This window comes from Eumetopias jubatus, unplaced genomic scaffold (assembly GCF_037043125.1).
Source record: "Eumetopias jubatus isolate StellerSeaLion01/CBP00866 unplaced genomic scaffold, mEumJub1_p1.0 scaffold_5, whole genome shotgun sequence".
NCBI lineage: Eukaryota > Metazoa > Chordata > Mammalia > Carnivora > Otariidae > Eumetopias > Eumetopias jubatus.
In genome coordinates, this window is record NW_028274811.1 from 104,890,845 (window position 1) to 104,915,726 (window position 24,882).

The 24,882-nt window shown below is 38.9% G+C and overlaps 1 protein-coding gene across 3 annotated transcripts in view; it reads left to right on the plus strand.

Annotated features, from left to right (window-relative positions):
- Positions 1-24,882, plus strand: part of EBF1 (EBF transcription factor 1) — a 392,876-nt gene that overhangs the window by 303,345 nt on the left and 64,649 nt on the right. For all 3 annotated transcript variants that reach the window (XM_028106687.2, XM_028106689.2, XM_028106688.2), the window contains exon 10: positions 10,218-10,344. In XM_028106687.2, the coding sequence (XP_027962488.1) occupies positions 10,218-10,344 (127 nt within the window). The remainder of the gene's footprint in view (positions 1-10,217; positions 10,345-24,882) is intronic.

Sequence of the window (24,882 nt, forward strand, 5' to 3'; positions counted from 1 at the left end):
AGACAGAGATGGCAATTATATTCAATATATTCTCTCTAAAACAGCAAGATGTGTGTAATGCATCCTCAAAAGACTCCCAAGGAAAGCAGCTGTTGTGGCGCTGTATTAAAAGGCGTTTGGCTCTGGTTTTCTGTGCAGCTCACTTCCTGAAGGGGCATGTTAAATGAGGAATTACCGAATATATGTGCAAGTATCAGTGTAAACTGTATGCAAATGTGAACTATGCCACACACACACAAAAACTGTTCAAATGCATCTCTGTTTAGTACCGTATAGCTTTAATATCCCTTTCTTGGAACTTGGAAAGACCAAAAGTATTTTGTTGAAAGGTGAGTTCATTCCCTGCTACCCCACCTATCAATCTTTTGGCTTTTTTGTTTTTCCTTCCTAATTCCATAGGCAAAGATTCTGCCTTGCAAACCGCCAGCTTTGTTAACAAACATTTAGTCTCTTCCATAAATGTATCTGGCTTTAGTTTTCCTTTTATATTTTAATTTTCAAACAAACAAGCAGCAACCCAGGACCCTAAGCCAGACCCAAGCAGGGAATGATGTTCCTTCTTAACTGAATTTAGAAAAACAAACCTTGAAAAAGAGCTCATTGTGCACTTTCAAACCACAGGGGCTGGCGTTACGGGTGTCCAGTCCTCTCCTTCTGGAATACTCTGGACCTCAGGAACTCACCAGTGCTTTTCCAGCTCCCAGATGGTCAGGATGGGATCCAGTCTTTAATGGGGCCCAGTTGGCACAAGATTTACATCCTGGGAAAGAGCTAGAGAAAGTTTATTTAAAAAATAAATTACTGAAAAATAAATAAATAAATCAACCCACAAAACCAAAGGTAGTTGAAGTATAATGTATTTATTTTAGCTTTTTTTCTCCCAAATCTGTTATTTTGAAATATGATCTTGCTGCTGTTTCGTTTTGTACAATTAACTGCATTGAATTAGGGACCTGGTTAGTCTCTTGGTCGGAAGAGTTGGGTAGTATATTTTTGTGAATGCTTAATGAGGATACCAGGAAGCTTGAAGTTTTTTTTTGGGAGGGGGTAAAAGTAAACAGTTTTTTTAGTAAAAAGTTTTTCTAGTGGAGTGGTATTGATTATTTCTTTTTTGTCGATTCACAAGTGACTTTATTGACTCTTTATCTAAAATTATTAGTGGTGGTTAATAGCATTACGGTATTCATTCACTCACTGTTCAGCAAGTATTTACTGAGTGCCTACTGCTTCCCAGGCACTGTTAAAAACTGAAAACAAGAAAGACAAAGTTCATATCCTCACAGGGCTTATATTCTACTTGGGGTTGCAGACAATAAATAGGAAAATATATCCACATCTCTCTACTATGTGTGTGTGTCTCTTTCTACATATGAGAGAAATTTCAGGCAGTGTAAAGGAATACTTCTGACCCTTCAAAAGCTTAGGTCTTAAATCCCTTATTTAACTCAACTCCCGAGATTTTAGTTTCAAGTCTCCTCTGACATTCATACATAAAGTTTATCTTTGCAAATTCATGTGACCCAACATATTTTGTTAAACATTGGGCTAAAGTTATTTTCTTGAAAGGACAAAAGGAAACCAGAATGTTTGTGAAACAGTAAATGCCTCCACTGGCTTTCTCTCACGTTCTCTGAGAAATCATATACTGCCTTTGAGACAGGCAATTCCTGGGAACGAAAAAATCTGTGTTACGAAACCCAGAGAACTCTGATTAGGGAACAGCCAGAATGCACTGAGGGACTCAGGAGAAGAGATGGCATCCACTGATTTATGTTGTATCCACTTCAGGGAAACAGAGATATAATATGGAGATTTAGCCAGTACAGTCGCCACGAATATACACTTTTCATATTTCAACTTCCCTTAGGAACTCCTGAAAATAATATTTTTTAAACACCACGTTTAACTAGAGAAAGATGAATGTTCCAGAGTGGAGGAAAAATAAGTTTACTTGTTTGGTCACTACTACTGTGGTGTCTCTTTAAAAATCCTTAGTCAATTTGGTTTTGAAGCTTTAATTATGCTTTTATGTTACAGTTTTCTTATTTAAATGTCTGCTTCGTGTCCATCACTCAGCACCCCCTGCCTATCTCAAAAGAGATGGATATTATTATCCTAATTGAGGAGGAGGGAGAATGCTGTGAGAATTATTAATACATAAATTAAAAAATTAATCTGGAAAGAGCTTTAGGGCCTCTAGAGAAGCTCTACCCCAACACAAAGCATATTTAACATTATCATAAGCACTCCCACAGAGCAGATAGGCCAGTGCAGTGCGAGATGAGTAAACTGAGGCACAGAGAAGTGACAATGGGTGGTGGGGCCAGTGTATGTTAGAACCCAGACCCTTGGGTGGGTAACACCTAAAGACTGCTGCACCAGAACCCACTTAAGGCTTTTTCTGGTCTTGAATGTTAATTATTTCTCCAGAGAAGAAACTTCCTTTTTACCCCTTCTCTTTAAGTCTTTGCTTGTTTGGACTCTGTGTGTGTTGAAAGTGATTAAGGCTAAAATATTAGGACTCTAAGGCTAACAAGGAAAACTCACTAGTGTGCTTTCTAGTAATCCTAGTTATTTTTCTGGCTTTGTGGCTTGGAACTTCAAGTTGCATTTATTTCATATAGTCCCATTGGTTAGAAAACACACATAAAGGCTTATCTTGGAATTGCTTTTTTGTTTTGCCGAGAAATAATTCTCAGCTAGCTTCTCAACAATGAAAAAGGCTATTTTAAGTACCTACTGTGCTGCCAGAACCTTTAAAGATATAGAAGCTGAGGACTCGTTCTATCCTGTCAACAGTGGAGACAGGTTGGAAAGTCCATGTGACAGCAATTATGGAAAAACCATGAACAGCAGTTGGGAGGGACAGTACAATATACAATGGTGGCCCTCAGTCAGGCAGACTTGCCACTTCGTGATCGTGTTTCTTAACTTGCCTGAAGCTCATCTTCCACATCTGTGAGCCAGCTAGTGCCCATCCCTGCCCCTAACGCTGCAGGACAGAAATCAATGAAGGAGTTTGCACAGCACTTGGCACATAGTTAGATGATAAGAAAAGGCCACTGTTGCAGAAGCCACCATCAAGGTCCCCACCGTCCTCCACTTAGTGTGAGCTAGAGTGCTACTGGCTCTCAGAGAAGAAAGTCATTCTGAAGACTTGCTCTTTTCCCCCACAATTCCGCAACATGTTTCCATTGACATTTTTAAATACTAGGTACCCACCTTTACCTCCCATGCGGATCCCACTTATTTTAAATTTTTTTATTTTTAAAGATTTTATTTATTTATTTGACACAGAGAGAGAGAGACAGCGAGAGAGGGAACACAAGCAGGGGGAGCAGGAGAGGGAGAAGCAGGCTTCCTGCTGAGCAGGGAGCCCGATGAGGGGCTTGATCCCAGGACCCTGGGATCATGACCGGAGCCGAAGGCAGATGCTTAACGACTGAGCCACCCAGGCGCCCCTGGATCCCACTTTTGATCCTGCGAAAGGAATTTATAAAAACTATTTAGAGAGTTACCCTCTCCCAGGCCCTTCTTCTGGGCTTCCAGAATTTGCAAACTGCCTTTTTGGAGGTTTGCACCTACCTCCCTGCACCCTCCATCTCCCTCCCTTTCTGGTCTATTCACAGAAGAGCTCCTCTTTCCTGTTTCTCCTGCTTTGGTGGAGCATAGGCCGTGTCCACCTCCCCCACGTCTGCGCTCCATCTCTCACCACAAGCGTGCCTCACCTGGCCAGCCGGCGTAGCACTCATCTGCTCTTGGGCTCTGAGTCTGGAAAAGAGAAAATGCTCACACCAGCAGCTTGGAAGGAATGTGATCCCTGCTGCCACATGTCCTTGGTGTGCTGGCAGCCTCTCCTGGGCCTTGCAGAGCCATGTATATCTTTTCATTGGAATGCCACCCCTAAAAATTATTTCTTCTGATTATAATATTAATGCATTCTTATTGTTGAGAAGTTAGAGAATTCAAAGGGGTATGCAGAGGAAAACAAAATTAGCCATAGCTTTACAATCTGGTGGTAACTATTCTTGACATTTTGATGATTTTCCTTTTAGTCTTTTTTCCATATGCAGACATAGATCTAATTCTTATATAATTAAATGCAGTACCTATTGCACAAAACTGATGTTATTCTACATTTGATCTTTAGTAAAATTTTTCTCATAATAAATGTAATACCTGCAAATGTACAAATTTACTTATTCTAGAATTATTTATGTGATTATTTCCTGTGTAAGCACACACGCGCACGTGCGAGGAGGAGAGAGAGCAGATGAATCACATGTCATCTGTCCAGAAACAAACAGTTAACATTTAGCATTGTTTTTTTGTGGACTATTTCCTTAGTATTACTTTCTTAACCTTTCTTCTTTCTTTTATTTCTTCTTCTTCCTTCTCACAAGAGTCACACACCTTCAGACATCCTCTTCTCTTTTACCACTTAGATGAAATCTGAGCAGTGGTCTCATGCAGGGACCTGAGCGCTAAGCCAATTGGATAATTCATTTTAAGAGCAGTTTAATTAGGGAATGAGAGTTAAAAATTATCAGGTTAGGAACAGTGAACTCTTATGGATAGGTATTACTATGCCTAATGGAGTCAAACCTCTTGTAGAATTCTGGCCTAATTTATGTACGTGTTTATTCCAGAAATATTTTGGAAATATCCTGTATATAGAGCATTAGGTTAAATACTTTAGAGGATACAAATATGAATTAGAGGGGCGCCTGGATGGCTCAGTTGGTTAAGCGACTGCCTTAGGCTCAGGTCATGATCCTGGAGTCCCGGGATCGAGTCCCGCATCGGGCTCCCTGCTCGGCGGGGAGTCTGCTTCTCCCTCGGACCCTCCCCCCCCATGCTCTCTCTATTTCATTCTCTCTCTCACATAAATAAATGAAATCTTTAAAAAATATGAATTAGACCCTGTCACCGATCTCAGGAACTATCTAATGAGAGAAAAATGTGTAGGAAAATCTTTACGACACAGAGCAAAAGAGGATATTAAATGTTACAGAATACATGTCATAATTATATAAGCTCTTACAAAGGTGCAGGTAACTCTGACTTTTAAGACCAAGTAAAACTTAATGGAAGAGAAGGTACATCGTTTCAAAGAATAAGTAGAATATCAGTAGGGGAACATGTTGGCAAGGAATGACATGAACAAAGCAAAGATGTTAGGCAAGGCTGTGGTGTTTTCATGCATCCACATGCCCTACTCTCCAGAATGGGTAAAAGCAAAGTGGGAAGTAGGACTAGAAAGGGAGGTTGGCTGCCAGGCCTTAGGGCACCCTGAATATTGTGCCAAGGAGTTTGGATTATATACTCTGTGTAAAGGGGGCAATCGAGGGTTTGAGTAAGGCAACGACATGATGAGGTTATATTTAAAGAAGATAATTTTGGCAAAAAAGTAGAAGTAGAGACCGTTTCAAAGGCAATTGCACTATTGTAATTCTCAGAGTAGGAAATGGTAACAACCTGAACAGAAGAAAGTGGTAAAGCAAAGAGCCAATGGAGGTCAGTGGTGGAAAAATCAAAATGACTGAAAGAAAAACTGAAGGTAGAAAAAATAAAGATGATCCTATTTTGGGTGATTCAAAGGATAGCATTCCCTTAACTGAGAGTGGGAACATGGGAGCAAACACTACATTTATAAGTAGTAAGATGGTAAATTTAGCTTTCGGTCATGTTGGGATTGAGGCAGCAATTAGATGTGTTCGGGGAGATTCTGTTACTCTGTTGCTAATAAAAATTTGGTGCGTGGCCAAAGAAATCAAAGCTACAGGTGTAGATTTGGAAGTCAGTCTAACTGAGGTGGTTGAGCCAATGAGTAAACTCAAGAAATGTTAGGCAAGTAAAAGGAGAAGAAAATATAGAACAAAATTTGTAAAATTTCAACAGTTAATAAGTTGGCAGAAAGGAAAAGTTGGCAAGTGAGGAAAACAGGAACCAATGAATAAGAGAAGAACTCTAGAAAACACTTATTTACAAGCAGAAGAAACTGGTTTTCTTCCTAGTGTTTCAAAGACAGTATTTGTTAAACTTGTTTGACCCTCAGCTTTTCTCATCTGGAATACATATCCTGCAAGGATGGGTTTTAAAAGATAGTGAATGTGAAAGTGCTTTGGTAAACCATCAGACACGCAAGTCTTAGGTCTTATAATTAGTGTCACAGAAGTGAAGAAAGTAGAGACTTCCAACAAGGCAGAAAGTAGTGTCAGATGCTACAGTTTCATAAGAATATTTATATTTAGCTCAACTGGTTTGGCTTGTGATTTAAGGAAGTTAAGTCCGGAGTGAATCTGTTCTTTAATCACTTAGAACAGCATTTCCCAAAGTATGGATCATGTGTCTCTAGTGGTATAGGAACTTTGGGTTTGACACAGACATCAGGCAGGACTGAATCACATAGTGAGAAAGGTGTTTTTTTGTTTGTCTTTTAATCTTCTGATTAATATTAAGGGAGTAAGTCTGAGTTGGGGCAAATAAGTCTGTAGCATCTAACACTAGTTTCCCCTTTCAGTAAACCCCTTCAGGTTGTGAGCATTATTTAGTTATAATTTAACAACATCATATTAACTTTAAAATTACCATTTCTACTGCCTTCTTATTTTGGCAAGGATACCAGTTTTCCAGTTGGGAGAGTGATATAAAGTTTCCTTTAAAAATAAGTTATTTTAGGGGCGCCTGGGTGGCTCAGTCATTAAGCGTCTGCCTTGGGCTCAGGTCACGATCCCAGGGTCTTGGGATCGAGCACCGCATCGGGCTCCCTGCTCGGCAGGAAGCCTGCTTCTCCCTCTCCCACTCCCCCTGCTTGTGTTCCTTCTCCTGCTCTCTCTCTGTCAAATAAATAAATAAAATCTTAAAAAAAATACCTTGTTAAAAAATAAGTTATTTTAAACAAAAAAGTAGTTGATTTTTTAAAATATTAAGTACATAATTGTAATAGGTGGTATACAGTTATGACAAAACTGAGAAAATGGTATTCCAATAATGGGAGTTTGGAAATTTTAGATTTACCAGAGCCCTTCCTCAATCTGTTTCTTGGAGTGGCTATCTCAGTTCAAGCAGGTTAGAACGATGTGGGAAATTATCCATCCTGGGACAGTGGTGGCCTGGTGGTGGTTGTCTTGGGTTCTAGACTTCTAGATTTAGACCCTGTTTTTCCCCTAAGATATTGGGTCAATTTTTGAAGCCAGGAGATTTTTCTAGAATTTTGTGTCTTCAGAATTTAAAATGAGAGGGTTAGTTTTAAATGATTACTAGAGTTCCTTCCAGCAATAAAGTCTATGATTCTCTGAGTGATTAGTAAATAAGCCTGTGCTTTCAAATTGATACAAGTTAGAAAAAATGTTTTTCCTCTGTAAGGCATCAATATCATATGTCAATGCCAGAGGCTGTTTGCAGACTAACATCCACGGCGAGGAAAACATCAACAAATTCATTCTTTAATGATAATTCATATTCTACCTCATTTGCGAAGGACAGTTATTTCAAGAAGGAATCTCTGCTTTAGTTAAGGTGATTGATTAAAATTGAAAGTGAAATCATAAATGAAAATCTGTTTCAATTTCCTGAGCCTACTGCTTTATGCCAATACCTCACTCTTAACTCAGTAGTTTCACTGCAGTCCTATATAATGAATTCAGAAAGCCCATGAATTCTGTTACTTGGTGTAGCAGCTCATTGGTAATAAGTCCTTATACGTAAGAAGATGTTTCTATTCATCTATTTACTAATATCTTTCCACCTTTTAAAATTTATTTCCCCTGAAAGGGAAGGCAGGTGAAGTATTTTCTAACTGGCTAAAAGTTCTCCTAAGTGTTATTGTGAATTAATGTAACTCTGCATCCCAAGTAACTCTTAAAAATAGAAGTATACCACCTATTTGGAATCTAACAATATGGCTACTTCCATCATAAAAAATACAGCTAAGGACGAAGCAGCAAATGAAACATGGATATTGAATGGAGATAGAAAAAACCACCCACGCCCATCTTGGGATCTGAAAAATTTGAGTTTATTACTTTAGACTTTAAAAAGTTTCCATATGAACAAGTTCTTCTCTATGATTAGGTAGGAAGTGTTTGTCCCAGTCATTTTTTGAGCTGCATCGGTGTCACGTTTTGCTCTAACTTGCGCTAACAAGGGTTATCTGTGTACACGCAACTTAGCAATTTTAGGATTGTGTTTTCACATCTGGAAAAAAGGATAATAATAATAATAATGATAATTTGGTCATTGATTTGACAAAATTAGTGTCTGTATGTAAATTCCTCAGCCACGTAGTAGATACTTCCTAGGTGCTCACCAAGTGTTAATTCCCAACATTGCAAAAACACTTTGATGAGTTGAGATTAAACATCAGCGTTTGATTTTGGAAGATCATCTTTTACTGCCCTTCAGAGCCTCTTTCCTTCTTCTGTTCTCTATACAATAGTAAACTTGATTTCCTGATTTTGGTGCTTACAGATTAGAAGTGCAGATTAGAAGGTGTAAAGAACACCAGGAAAAAAAAGACAAGAAACTGAATAAAATAGAAATAACTTAAAAATTATAGTTATCTAAGGCCATTTAGTGCAGGGGAAAACAGCCCCTCATACCTCAGTAGTCACTAAGTAGGCTTTTCTGTATTACAGCAAGATATTTCCAAATGATGATCTTGATTCATCAAGGCTAAATTAAAGTATATATACTTTGCTTATTTTAGAAAAAAAATGTAATGGTTTTGGAAGAAATTAAATATGAAAAGGACAAAGTTTTAAGTAAATACTTTTTTGTGTGCTTTTCTGGTTAAAACTTTAGCCATCCAAAACACTCACCCATGGAGATGAACTCAGTCTCTGGGGGTTCCACATATGCATGATCTTACTGAAATATCTTTCGTGTGTCTCCAGCAAATAAGCTAAGGCTCCACACATTCTACAGAAAGGGCTAGGCATCTCTAATTACTAAGCTGAAATAATTTTTATGCAGATGGCCTTTTCTTTATGTTTCAAAAAAGAGCATTTGACAGAAATTACTTGTGGACTTTCACAGTAGCAACTTTCTCAGATTCTTTTCCCTGGGACTTGGTGTTAGGACTGTTTACCTAGGTGGGCCCCAAGGGCTGACACTTTGATTCTCACGGTGTCACCTGTGGTTCTTTCATAGTGCCACCTGTAATTTTCTGGGCAAAACACTGGAATTGGGTCTGGTTTGCACATTAAAAAAAAAAAAAAAGCTTTTTCTAAGTTATCCTCATAAGTTAGTATGAACCCAAGTGCTAATCCATTGTATACTGACTCAGTACCACAAATATTGAATTAAATGACTGATAGGAGTCAGGAAGTGGGCAATTGCAGATACTGTAGAGAGAGAACGTGTAGAATCCAGCACCGTCAGAGGTCAACCAGTCAAATACCAGGGCTGGATTTTTCAAAGAACCAGATAATGCCAGTTTTACGACCATTAATAACATTTCAGTTATATAAACAAAGATAAGAGTAATAAAAAATAAATTCTCCTTCTCAGTGTAATCTGATTGCCAAGAGGGTTCAGAAACGAACTTTCTCACTGTGCACGTGGCATTGCATAATGGACCAGTGATCATTCTGCAGCCCCCTCCCCAACCTTCCATTTCCCTTTTATGGACAGTCCTTAATTCTGCCAGATCTCTAAGCTATTCCAGGGAAGCAGTTTCTTTGGTTTCCCCTTTAAAGCTCTTTGATTGTGCCTCTGGTAGTTAATGCACCAAATGGTCTTTAGGGGTATTTCATACGTGTGCTCTGCAGCTAATCAGAGTGCCTTGGCCCACTGATTTCCTACTTCTGTGTTTTCCACATGTTCAAGGGCTCAGTTCAAACACCAGGCCCACCAACTTCTGGAAAGGCATGGTAGAGCTCAGCTCTGATTTGGGTGTCTGCCTCAAACAGAGATTTTCCAAAGGATATCCTGTAGTAGATGAATCATTCCATTAGGCCAGGTTCACTCTTCAAACCAGGAAGCAGAGTGCCTGCTGTGTAGGGAAACTCAGATAAAGTTGTTGTGGCTGTGCTCGGAGCACTTGTAAATATTGTTGTCAGTGTCTTTGATACAGGTTCCATCAAGATAGTATGTAAACACTGACAGGTTAATTATGTGTTTTAAAGCTATGTTTATTGAGAGCTGATGGGAAGGCTGTGAAATTAGTCCTTTACATATCGCAGTGACAGTTTCCTCCCCAATGTCTTCCCCAGCTGATTACTCCTCATGCCATCCGCGTGCAGACCCCTCCTCGGCACATCCCTGGTGTTGTAGAAGTCACATTGTCCTACAAATCGAAACAGTTCTGCAAAGGGACACCGGGAAGATTCATTTACACAGGTAAGAACCACCGCAGATGATGGACACAGAGCTTTTCCTTGGCCTTGTGGGTATTTTACTTTATCTTGTATGTTTACGTGTGCATTTTATTTTAAAATCTAGTTTCTAGGACCCTCTTGCTTAGTCCATTTCACCGTATGTATGACCAAATGACTTACTATTATTATTATCATCATTATTTTAAGAATTCATCTGGGTGTCCATGTTGAATGAGAGGATCAGTAGAAAAAATTGGTTGAGAAATAAGGAAAGGGGGATGAAGTGCTAGACAATTCGGAGTCTCTCTGGATGTTAAGCCCTCTGCATTGGGGTTTATTTGCTTTAGGGAGTACGGATGTGCTTTAATGAACAGTACAACTTCCTTCTAGCCTGGTCATAGCTAGAAAATTGGTAGTTTCCTATTTCATTCTGGGTTTGTACTTTCTTCTCCGGTAAACTGCATTTTGCCCTCCCCGAACAGCCTTACCTACCTGCCTTGCGGTAAGAAACTAGGGTTGCAGAGTGAAGGTGAATTGACCACCCATCAGATAGAGAGAACCAGGCAGGTTCCCTGTGGAAATGCAAGTACACAGCCTAAGTGTCCAATTGTACTTTAGGAGATCCTCAGATTGTAATGTGCTAGCCAAACCCCCACGGATCTTTCTATAATACAGATTCTGATTCAGTAGGTCTGGGTAGGACCTGAGACTCTGCCTCTCTAACAAGCTCCCAGGGGAGGCTGATGATCTTGGTCCATGGACTGCACTGGGAGTAGTGACATTCTTGGCCCTCTGCTTTACTACCTGTCATCCCTAGGTAGCTGTCTCCAGGAACTTGTCCCACGTTTCCTTCTTCAATCAGTAGAGGACCACAGGCCTGACTAAGTATAGAGCATATGTTGCTTTCACACAAAGAAGCTCTAGAGCAGTGAAGAGATAACTCTGTTAACATATCCTAATTATAACCATACAATTAAATGGACAAATTTTATTTTGCTGTGACATTTTACCTCAAAGCATCTTTCCTTTTGTATTTTAAAACTAGGAACAAAACCAACCATACTTGTTAGTCTCAATTTCTCTCTCGCTCTCTCTCTCTCCTTCTCTCCCAAAATTATAAAAACAATTAATGCATCCTGACCCTTGGAAATGCCTCCCAGCCCTTTAAACAAAATGCAGGTTTGGTGCCTGCCTGACGATTAGTTTTAGTTAATTGAAAATTATAGGATTGACCCAAGAGGAGAATTTTGTTTGCACTCCGATCACTTTTACAAATTAAGGAAAATTACCACAATTTTGTTTAGCTAAGGTTTCACACTGAGTTCAAGAAATTAGCTCAGCCATCCCAACAAAGTCAGCACTTTGTTAGTGAGCACTTGAAAAAATAATAGTCTATCTGGAGTTTTGTGGTGTATACAAACGAAGCATAGAGAAAGCTATGATGCTTTATAGAAGTAGGCCAAGTGTTTTTAATTAGGCTCATTGGTTCAGCGTAAGTTTTGAAGAACAATCAAACTAGCAGATTAGCTGTTTCTTTTAAAGCTAGGATTTCTTGCCATTCATTTTTCCCATGAGAACTTCCACATAGCACTATTTTTTTTTTTTACAAGCCTCATTATGGGCCTGCAGGAAAAGGACCAATTGAAACTTCTGATACTGTAACATTCCCCACCATCATTCCGATGGATGGGAGTTTTTCACAATGTTCCTCACTGAACTCGGTGTTCTGGAACATATTACAAAACCACAGAGGCCAAATGTTTTCTCTGAGGAGTTTGGACTCTGTTTTTGGCCAAAAACATTTAGGCCTTGCTGGCTGCTTATTTACTCTGCTATTAAGAATAAGAAAAAGGAGAAGAAAAAGAAGAAGAAGAAAATGCTTGTGTGGTGGGAGGTACAAGAGGCAATCAGGCATGATTCCGCTTTGGTGACAACATCCCTGCCCATTAATGGTTCCATTTTGTGGTCAGGTCTCATTTAGAAGAAATTATTTTTAATCAGTGTTCAACAAAATATCCCCTTGAGCCACCTGGCCATAAAAGTTAAAAAAAAAAAATCATCCCCACTAAATTACTTAAGTTCTCAAAAGAAAATAGCTAGGGACCCATTATGATTTGGAATTTTTTTAACCATTAAAAAAATTGCCATCAATTTAAGAAATCACGTCTTGGAAAACCTGTATCATACAGGAATTGGGATCAAAGATAAAAGCGCACAGATTTGCAAGTCTAGCAAAGTAGTTAGGGCTAAGAGAGAGAAATCCTGGGTGTGCACGCACGTGTGTACGTGTGCAGGAAATTTAAAGTCTGAAAAAATGCTTCTTCTGATCTTGCCTTAAACTGTGGGAAATAGACAAGAAGATATAGTCTTTTAAGTATTTTAGGAGAGAGTTTAACTTCTCTCCGTGTTAGAGAAATAAAATTTTGAAGAAATTAGCACAGAAACTTCTCCACTGATAGAGTTGGCTATTAGCTTGCTGTGACATTACATCATTTCTAACAAAGGGGAATCTCTGTTAATTGGTGAACTACACATGGCCTCTTGATTAGCATTAAATGCCCTACTCAGGGTCACTTGTTCATGGCTGGTGCTTCTGATTTACTCAGTTTACCTCTGTGCTTGTTACCACTTACCAACCAAGGCAGAGATGGGTCATAAAACCTTTCTGTTCTTTTTTCTTTCTTTCTTTCTTTCTTTCTTTCTTTCTTTCTTTCTTTCTTTCTTTCTTTCTTTCTTTCTATATATATATATATTTTATTATGTTATGTTAATCACCATACATTACATCATTAGTTTTTGATGTAGTGTTCCATGGTTCATTGTTTGCGTATAACACCCAGTGCTCCATGCAGAACGTGCCCTCTTTAATACCCATATCCAAACAACCACTCAGGTCATCATAAACGGGCAGTCATCCTTTTCCGTCTGCCCACAGAAGCTCCCACTTCATTTTCTTTAACTTCCATAGCATTTCAGGATGTGAAGCTTGATTTTCTGGACAGGCTGAGCCAACCTCCTGTTTCTTAGTGGAATGTCACTTGGAATTTTTCCCTTAAAAAAAAATAAGGGAAATATCCAGGGACTGAAAACTCACAGCCCCAACTTAAGCACTGTTGTAGTTTTCTGAGTGTGTGAGGGAGTTTGGGTGTGTATATGTGGAAGTCTCTAAAAATCCATAATTGTTTAAAAAAAAACTGAGACAGGAACAGCATGGCCTAATCTATGCAAATAAAGGCAGACTTTTTGGGGAGGGAGGAAAGAATTTGACTAAACACAGATTGCCTGCAAGCTGGCTCCACTTGTAAGGAGTGGGAACGCTGCTCTCCATCATCGGTTCTTCAGATCAGGGACACAGGAGGAATTCTTAGCCGCCAGATGTGCGCGTCTCTGTGTTCGCCCAATCAGTAAGGGAGCAAAGTGAATCCCAACTTGATCAGAACAAATAGTACTTCCCAGATCTTACTTCTTGTGCCCAGTTATTCTTATGTAAATTCGGGGCAAAGTTGACTTTAAATTTTAAATAATGTTTCCTGATAGAAGGCAACAAAACCCCTTTCTAATGACAGGACTGTTTTCAAAGCCCTCTCCTGGTGTCTGATCCTTCAGTCCTACAGGAAGTAAGTCCACCATAAACTCCCAGTGCCATGGAAAGAGGTCTCCCCAGTACCTTTGTTCTTCTCCCAGCTTGTTTTCCTGCAGTTGTCACATCTTTAAGCGAGGTGGATCTTTTAGAATTGTGATCTCTCCCACTAAGCTTTAAGTAACCTTGGGAGCTGATAAAGGACTCTAAGGAAGCTTTAGATGCTTCTTCAAAGTTCTAGAATTGGTTTCCCTGATAAGAAGTGGCCAAATCCAGTTTTACATCATTGCAGTTCTTCCTCCTCTGGAAAGGTTGCTATCTTTGGAGAGACTGTGACTGGGAGAGTAAGCCACCAGGATGGTGTCTGACTAGCTCAGGTGTGCACAGAGAGCTGTGGGCGCCGGCCCGCCCTCAAGCTGGTGAAAGCTCCAGTGAATGATCATGTCACAGTTCAGACTGTGGTTAGGCCACTTCTCAGATCATTCTATCACCAGGTTCCGCTGTTCTAAGGATTTTTCGCCAAATTTCCTGCCCTTGGGGAAGAACTAACTCAAATTTCTGTTAGTCTCAGAATTAACTTTGAAACGAGAATTCTTCCTGGAAATACTTCCTGTAATGTACCTCATGCCCAAAACAACTTTGCATGTAGGAGGGGCCACCTTGGCTGAATGTGCTCTGTGGGACTTGATGACATGTACCATGTCTTTCAAGTTTTCCTTTTTTTCTCACTATTCCTTTTGTTTTCTCCTTCTTCCCTTTTTCTTCCTTCATCCCCCCACCTCCTTTTCTTTTCTCCTCCCATTCTTTCCTCTCTCACTCCCAAGGAGACAATATGACCTAATGATTAAGGGCTTGGGTTCAAGAAGTGCTGGGTGTAGATGGAATGCTCAGCTCTTCCACTTACTATGGAGGTTATTTTGGGGACATCATGCGATGGCTCTGAACCACAGTTGCCTATTCTTTACAAGGGAATAATCCCTTGCCAGGGTTTGTTTTAGTATCAGGGAAATATATGTAAAGCACTTTTCATGAGCTAGTATGAGCACCAGCCAGATACTAGTGGTTTCCATAAATAAATGATGGCCATTATTATTCATTCATTCATTCATTCATTGCTGAGTCCCTACCATGGTGTAAATATTTTATGTGTATTGTTTATCTTCACCATCATTTCCTAGAGGTCTAAGAAATGTCCTGTAGGATTTTTAGTAACAAAACTGTAGACATCCATAAATAAAAGAAACAAGTAACACCAATCAACTGCAAATAAAAAGAGCAAAGTATGAATAAGGTAGCAAGAAAAAGAGATTTATAAATACTAATATAACTATTTTGATGTAACAAATACTTTCTCAGGAATAGCCTCAAACAATAAATATTTTAATAAGGCAGCCCTGATTTATAAAGTTCTCTGGTGCTGGTTTTTCAGGAAAAACACACACATGTCTTCTTGTTTCCATTCAAATTTCAGCCCTTCCTCTGGAGGCCATAGTAAATGGGTACGGTCCATCACCAGCCTCTTCAACAAAGGTGTTTGGGTTATAATTCAATTTCAGGTTCAAAAGTTTCAAGACCAGAAACCTCTGTTTCTAGTTCTTGAAAACCTCCTCCCCAAATGAAGGCTGCCACCATGGGGATAAACAAAGTCGTCACTTGTAAGGCAAACTAAAGAGTTCGTACCTAATGAATCTCATGTTCGTTAGCCTCTTTTTATACTAATTAATTGTCAGGTTAGGCTTCTGAAAAGCCACTGTCATAACATTACCCTGCATAGAAAGCTTCCCCTTTTGCCCACTGTATATGAGATATGGCCCAACCCCTATGCTTGGCCCACTTCATGGCTTCCTGTGCAGTCAGCTTCACTCAAACCTAGGCCACAAGCTTACTTCATATTTAGCAATTCTGGACATGGTAATTCCCTTATAAGATCAGGCTCAAACTCTTTTTCCCCTCTGAAGTGTTTTCTAGCCACTTTAGTATAGTGGGCAGAGCACTGGGCTGAGAACAAGGAAGCCTGGTAGCCCGAGCTCTGCTGCTAACTGGCTGTGAGTTGTGGGACACATTGCTTCCATGGTCCACATTCTAGTTTCTTCAATGTAAAATGAGCCAATTGCACTAGGTGACTTTGATGTTCCCTATGGCTCATCTTGATTAACTAGAAGAGTTTATATCCTTGGATCTCTTTTGTTGCATGTGCTTAGGCCATTCATTTATCATTCCCTTCCTTATGCCTTCAGATCTCTTGTTCTATTCTTAAGTACGCAAATCACAAAAAGTCCACATGCTCTATAAGGAAAGAGTTATCCCTCCCTGATCTTATATTATATTGTACACTGTGTTGAAGCAACTTGACTCAGTACGTTACTTGCAATAGATGTTCTCTAATAATTGATTGACACATTGCATAGGATCAATGGGTCCTCATTGATTTTTGTGCTCTGGATGACATGGAATGTAAATAAGAGCTGTTAATTAAGAATCTATCCCCTTTCACTTGAAGTTTTACACACAGGAGAACATAGTAGTGGGGTTTCTGTTAAAAAAAAATATGGGTTGGATCTGTATCATAAAAATTCTTCTTTCTCACATGTAAGATGGGAATATTTTAATAGTACCTGCCTATAGCAGGAGAGGAAGAATGAAGGGGAGTAAGTCAGAGGGGGAGATGAACCAGGAGAGATGATGGACTCTGAAAAATAAACTGAGGTTTCTAGAGGGGAGGAGGGTGGGGGGATGGGTTGGCCTGGTGATGGGTATTAAGGAGGGCACATTCTGCATGGAGCACTGGGTGTTATGAACAAACAATGAATCATGGAACACTACACCAAAACAAATGATGTAATATATGGTGATTAACATAACAATAAAAAAAGTTTAAAAAAAATAGTACCTGCCTATATCTAAGAAATAAATGGATCAATATAGGTAATGCAGTGCTGATTGTGCATGGTACAGTGTGAGTGCTCCCTAAAAGTAAACTCAAAGAGAGAGAAGCAGATAATAAGAACATTTTCAAAAATCATTAGAGCAAATTTTGGTTGGTATTAAATATGTGTCAGCTTTCATCATGATTAAATAAATTGTTTCTTTCTAGTCAGTAGAGTAGGAATCAAAAGGTCTGGGTTCTAATTACTAGTACTTCCTTTTGTCCATTCATTTGGCTTATAAATATTTGTGGATTGCCTGTTCTATTCTAGACAATGTTCTAAACCATTTTGGGCAATATTCTAAAACAGCATTGAGCAAAACAAGACACAGTCCCTGTTCTCATTGATCTTATGGTCTACAAGGGAATGTAAATGTTTATAAGTTTACTATTTCAAATTTGGTGAGTGTCCAAAAAGATAGGAACTGAGTTCCAAAAAGCACATATAAAAAAAAGATACCCCAACCAGTCTGTTAGAGATATTTTTCCTCAGGAAATTATGAGCTGAGGTTTGAAGGATGATTAAAAGTTAATCTGGCAATAGATGGAGAGTGGGAGAAGGGTGGGATTAGAGAAAGAGAATGAGTGTTCCAGCACAGAGGCTGTGTAAAAAGGCATTTAAATGGAGCACATGTGGCATCCTGGAAGGCTGGAAAAATTCTAGCGAGGCTGCAAGATTAAGAGAGAGGTGAATGGTGACAAAGAACACTGGTGAAGTGGGCAGGGACAAGCTTGTGCAAAGTCTTATGAGCCATGGGGAGGAGTTTAGTTGTCATCTTAAGAACAATGGGCAGTCCTTGAAGTGTCAGGAAGGGCAATGGATGTGACTAGATTTGCTTTTGGGAAAAAAGCAAAAGCAAAAATGTCTGGCTGGCTGGCACATTGAAACCCAGAATGGATATTGGAAGACCAGTTAGGAGGTCATTGCAGTGGTCTAGGAGAGAGATTTGGTGGCTTTGATTCAGGTGGTAATGGGTGGAGATAGAATGAAGTGACAGAATTCAAGAGGTATTGAAGAGGAAATAGACAAGGCCTGGATCTGGGTTGGACACAGGGGTGAGGGAGAGAGAGGGCTTAAGGCTACTAGGCCTTTGGTTTCTTCAGCCTAATGGATGAAGGGGCCATTCTTCCTCTGAGCTTCCCCAGGGTCTTGTGAGTATCAGTGAAAGAAAGAATGGGCATGAAAATGTTCTGCCAAGGGTAATGTTCTACATGTATGTTAATTGTTAGGAAGACAGGCCTAAGCAAACTCAGGAAGAATCAGGAAAGGAAGGCAAGAGTGTTTTCTCTTCTATCAGATTGTTTTCACTTAGGATTCAGCTGAGAGAGGGCTGTGTAGTGAACACTTGACTAGCAGTTCTGCCTTAGCGGTGTCCTAATTGGAAAAGATTCAAGAAGAAAGAAAAATTAACAGGCTGCTCCTGTCCACATGTCTTGAATATTACTCCAAATGAGCCATTCACACACAAAGAAAAGAATTCAAGGCAGAGAGAATATTTATTCTTTTTGCTTTTGCGATCCAAAGGGCAAATCTCAAGCCTCTTCTCCTCGGCTGAAGGGAGTTTTTTCACAAAATGTGATTGCTCCTGGTATGTTGAAGTGATTGGTGATCCCGAACCCTCTGGTGTTTGTAAAGTTAAACACTCTTGGTGCCATAATGGGGACAACAGCAACAAGAATTACTAAAAGTACCCATTGTACTTCTGTGACATCTATAAAATGAAAGCCGTTTCTGCAAAGAATAAAGCTGGTCTGAAGGAAGCATATTATTTTGCATATTTTATGTACATACTTTCCAAGAAATATGACCTTTATTTCCTATTTGGAGTGGAGTGTAATCAGGACTTGAGTAGCTAGTGTAACAGGATCATTAAAAAGGATATTTTCACTGACATTAGAGGTCTAAATGGCCACTAGGCCTTATATACAACCTTGGCTTTTTCCTGTCTACCCAGAGTTAATAAGTGATAAGGCCGGGAGAGAGATAAATCACAGAAATCCCTGTCCAAAGAAAACATATTGACTACAGCCAGGCAAATAACAGACCATAACCAACGGTCCCATTCATCATTCATGTAATAGGGATATAAAGTATTTCCTACCAATGAAACCATATAGAAGGAAAAGGCAGATAAGCTTCCCCAATCTTAGGCATGTGATTTGGTTATTAAGGGACATGAACTATTTGTCACATGGCTTTAATCTTTAAGATGTGTTGCCATTTCTAAACTATAAATTTCTGGTCGAGGATTAGAAAGCTATTAACAATAAAGGTAGGAACTGAGCTTTATATGTATTCTTGCCAACATAATGCAACACTATAGTCTTGAACCTCTAATCTATTTAGTTTGATATAACATGATTTGGTTTTCAAAGCCAATAAACTATTTGGAGGTCTTCAAGGCTTTTGTTTTTGTTTTTATCCAGCATCATGATAAATTAACCCTTCAGTTTTTTAACTATGTATGTTGAAACTTTCTCTAATATCCTAGGGGGTGGAGTGGGTAACTAAATTTTTTTCTTTTTCTCCTTTTTTTTTTAAAGATTTTATTTATTTATTTGACACAGAGAGAGAGAGAGATCACAAGTAGGCAGACAGGCAGAGGGAGAGGGAGAAGCAGGCTCCCTGCTGAGCACAGAGCCCCGATATGGGGCTCGATCCCAGGATGCTGGGATCATGACCCAAGCTGAAGGCAGACGCTTAACTGACTGAGCCACCAGGCGCCCCCTTTGTCTCCTTTTCTAAAGCTTACTCCAAATGTTTGGTGGAGGGTTATTTTCTGGTTTTTGTTTTTGTGTGCACATTTGCAGTAGTGTGGTTGCTAGTCTTTCTGTTCCTTGTTAACTAAGTGATGTGGTGCCCACTAGAGCACTAAAACTTGTTTTTCTTTGTTGCAATGTAGTACATACTGATTTCAGATAATTTCAAAAGTATCAATTGAAAAATTATTAAAATAATATTAAAATTGCTGCCATTTCTACCAGTTTTTAAAACATTAAACACTCAAAAAATGTTAGCTGTTAATATTTTTAATGGCATATGTCTTTCTTCTTCATATGCATGTATTTGCCTCATTACCAAAATAGGGTGAGACCTCACATCATATTGTGTGATTTGCTTTTTCACTTAGCAATATGTAGGAAACATATGTAAGAAACAATAGGTGTTATAAATTTAAAACAATTTTTAGTCTTTAGTAATCATTCCACATCTTAGTAGAATCTTGGTAGAATCTTATTCCATAATCTCATCTTGTTGTAGCATAGATACCTTGAATTTGGGTTCTGGTGGTCTCTTTTTGTTCCTGAAAGTCTCCAGAACAGATCAGTAGTCCTATACCCACATTCCTTGGTGTACACTTTGGTTGGGACTCATCAACCAACCCCAAATGAGTGAGTGCACATAGCTCCAAAGGCCTCACATCTCAGAGGGCCTGATGTCTCAGAGGTTGGTTCCAGGTCCCAAACTCACATTCAACTACAGAATGTGGAGCTGTTTGTTTTCAACTCGAACCACCCTGGGGGTCGATGAGTTCCATAAATTTTTCCCCTTGCCATGTGAAGCATTTCCATACTTTCCATACTAAAAATGGGAACTCCTGTAAGAGGCTTAACATTTCTGAAACCGAATCAAGTCCAAAATTAAAACAATTAGGTAGGAAATTTAGGTCCCTCCCTGCAACCCCCCTCCCCAGGATAGCAACATTCCCTGCTAGAGTTTTGAACTTTTCTTTTCTCTCTTCTCTCTGCTGGTTTCCACCCCAGTGGGCTTCTGACAACCTTTCTGCAGTTTTATCTTATCATCACCTCCTTTTCCACACTTTTTTTTTTACACTGTCTTCTCTTTCAATCTTCCTCTCTGTGTTACCGAAATGTAAAACATTCCACCCCCCTCCCCCTGACAAGCTGTGTGAGGCTGGCTCTACTATTAGCCCATTTTATAAGAAAACTTAGTGAGGTAAAGTGACTTCCCCAGGGTAATGTAGCTGATAAAAGGAGGAGCCAGGATTTGCACCATGGTTGAGGGAAACCAGAGCCTGCAAAGTGGTAAACCTCCTGGGGTGCTACTTTAGCTCATTCATTTTTGGAATTTTGTGATTCCCTCAAATTTGATTGTTGGTGATGGGAGACGGTGGGTATTTCGAGGACATGTGAGGTCTGACAGGAATTGAAGCTATATGTGTGTGTGTGTGTGTGTGTGTGTGTATGCGTGTTGTGTGTATAGATATAGATATAGATGTAATTTTATTTAATTAATTAATTAAGTTTTTTGAGAGAGAGAGAAAGGGGAGGAGGGGCCTAGGGAGAGAGAGAGAGAAAATCCCAAGCAGACACCCTCTTGAGCCCCGAGCCCCACATGGGGTTCAACCTCATGACCCTGAGATCATGACCTGAGCCAAAATCAAGAGTTGGAGGTTCAACTGACTGAGCCACTCAGGAGCCCACCCCCTCTTTTTTTAGAGAGAGAGAGAGAGGAAACCTTCCATATTTTAAACAAGTCCTATCATTATGAACATAATGCACACTCACACAGAAAATTTTAAAAACACAGAAAGTATGAAGAGATCCATTATCCCATCCATCAGAAACAATCATTATTAATATTTTTTAGTCTTCTAATATTTTTGTGTTACTCTTGTGAATTTTTATCAGAGTGAATCACAACAGGCTTATATAATTTTGCATCCTTCTTTTAATTTAAATGGTAAAGTAAACATTTCCTCTGCTAATTCCAATTCTTGCTAAGTGCATTTTATCAGGTATATAATAGTCCATTTTGTGGCTGCATCATAATTTAGTCAGTCCCCTATTGTTGGATAGCCACATCTTTTCTTTCATAGAACTTTTAACATTGTATATGCCAGAGTAGAACATGGTCTTGAATGTAAGGGATTCCCCCATTTTTCTAACAAAAAGTTTTTCAGTTTTAGGAATAAGTGAACTGTGTATATATTTGTAGATACTAATGAATTACCAAATGTCTACCTATAATATTTCACACATTAATTTATTTATACATGCATATTTAAAATCACATACATAATTTACAGCATTTACAAATGTAACTTTTTCCACTTTGAGATTTACACCTTTATTCAAACTTTGACATCAGCATTTTTGTTTGTTTTTATCAAAACCAGAGCCATCTTAAATCCCATCATATTCTACCTAAGTTGTTTGAGACACAGCTCTTTTTAAATCTGCACATGATGCTTTCACTGGAAATTTTATCCTAAGCCATAAGTAACTGTTTGCTATATCAAAATCATTTAAATCTCCTCTTTTAAATTTAAATAACCACTTTCAGCTACGTTTTAAAAACTGATCCTTAAAGGGCTTGTTTTGAGGAAGATTTGCCATACTGAAAGACCAATCTGCTAGCAAAATTACCAAATTTATGCTAATTTTCTATTTCTCCTTTTTGTTTTGACCGACTTCTTTAGGTGACCTCCATACCCATCCCTAAACTGCCATCGCTTATGGTTGTGTCATGCCCCAAGCAGCACTTAGTTTAAAATAACATAATTGGAAAAGAACCTTATCATAAGAGAGACTTTAAAATTACTGAAGTCCATCCCAAGGGAACTATTTTTTGAGAGGAGTATTCTCTCCATCTATTTCAGCACTTTCCTGTTGGTGGGTCATGTGTCATAGGTGATCCTTGGTTCGAATTGTATACCAAACCACATAGTATTTCTGATTTGGATAAAGTATGCTCACACTTTTAGGTGGACCTCCTATTACTAAAGGTTCTGAATGTGCAGGTGGAAACCATCCCATTCATGTCAGGTTGAAGAATCTCTGCCCAAACTTCTCAGTGGTGAGGAGGTAGACAGAAGCTGGGACTCCCTAAATTGAAGGCAGAAACCACAACAGAAGAGCAGACTTCTTGTGTCCTCTGTTCTTTGGTCCCCAAATGTAAATGTTCATCTTTTTCTTGTTAATGTTAACTATGGTTCACTTCTTTACATCTTGGGTGGGAGACCTGACCTGCTGGGCAGAGCCACCTGGGATCAGCCTCCTGGTTTGCGTCCAGAAGTCCCACCACCCAGTTAATGTGAAGTTAACTTAGATCTTTGTTTAATGCCAAAAATATATTCACATTTAAATATCTGCAAAGAATAAAGCCTTCCCAGTGATTCTACATATGTATATTGTTTCCTTTTAGTGTTAACTGATTTTTAAAATATTCACTGAGACCCAGCTGCCTATTTGAGGTTATTGGGAGGTTTAGGTGGAGAAAAGTGTCTCTGGAGGATCAGTTCTGAACAAGGTTATAGGTCTGTATTTCTCCAGTTTCTTCAAGACTAGAAAAATGAAACATTTGCACTGGCTAACTCAGAAGATATAGGAGTATCATCTAAAAGCTTGAAAATTAAATTTATAAAATTATTAACATCAAAGCTACAAAATTATGTGACTTGTCAGAAAGTTATATGTCAGGGCCAAAGTACAGGCTTGGTTACTGAGCCCTGCATGCCTCAGCTTTGTCTTAGGTCTGTGTAATTAAGTCAATTTAACTTCAGTGCAGTTTTTACAGTTGACCAAGCCTTTTCCATTCAATTCTTTTTTGTTAACCTGTGAGGTAGGAAGGACAGGTATTTTTAGCTTCATTGTCACTGTGAAAATTGATGTTTAGAGAGAGGTGAAGTGGTATATTTAAAGTCATTTAGGTCACCTGGTGATGGATCTGATATCAGATTTATATTATTCCAAATGATTGGTTATACTATATGGTATCTTATATTTTTATATCTATAAAATGGACTCATACTACTTTTACTCTATTTTCTTCTTCTTCTTCTTCTTTTTTTTTTTTAGCTTTCTAGGGACATAATTCACTAATTAGGTTGGGGGCTTCTAGAGTTTTAGGCTGCCTTTCTAGCACTGACAAGTTAATTACATGTGTTTTATATGTAGCACTTACCATCCGCTGATATGATCTGGATTATTTCTTTGTTTACTTGTGTATAGTGTGTGCCTCTCACTAGAATATAAACTCCCTGAAGGCAGGATCCTTGTCTGTCTTGTTCACCACTGTATTCCAGTGCTTAGTACTGTACCTAGCACAGAGTGGGAAAGCTCAATAAATATTAGTCAAATAAATGAATGGAAGAACCTATGAAGGAATGACTGAGAAACTGGCCATAAATTTATGGTATGTGAGCCTTAAAGATGACCTCGTTAACCCAAGTTGTTGGCTTCTTCATAGATGAGGAAAACTAGGCTTACAGAATTTAAAAGACTTGGCTAAAGTCAGTTAGCTGGTAGTAGATCCTTATACCAGAGTCCTTTTCTTTGGCCTGTCAACCGAGAGCTTATCTCCACCCTGTGTGTATTTCCCTTAGGCTCATTTAGTTGTAAAGAAACTGTATGACTATAGATCTCAGGAATCAAGACAGATCCCAGTTTGAATCCTGGCTCAGTCGATTTCTAGCTAGTTTCTTAACCAATCTGAGACTCCATTTTTGCATTGTAAAATGGGGATTATAGTTCCTAGGATTGCTGTGAGGATTCGAATAGATAATGCATATGAAAAGCTTAGCACAGTGCATGGCATCTAGTAAGTGCTCAGTTAGTGGTAGATCTTACCAAAAAAGGATTTGAGAGAACAGATTACTGTAAGTCTGAATTTTAGAGATGGAAAGGCCCTCAGAAATAGCCTGGGCCAATTTTCTGATTTTGTAGAGGAGGCAACTGAGGCTCTGAAGAAGGAAGAGCCTTTCCCAAACCAACACACGATTGAGTTGCATATATAACCAGAACAAATCACATAAAAATGGATTTACTAATTATTTTGTGAATTGCCTTCCATATTTGCAAATATTTAAAGGCATCACAGTTTTGAATATATATGAAAATCATTCAACCAACATCACCATGGTCACGTGGCAGGCTCTTTTTGAATTCTTTAAGGTCGTTAACCTTTGAGTACACTCCCAAGAAAAAGGTGAGATAGTAGAGCATGTTTAATTCCTTGAGTGTCCAATATATGATCAGTTTTTTTTTTTAAAGTGTCACAGACATCATTGTTCTGATCTGTTTGTTTACAT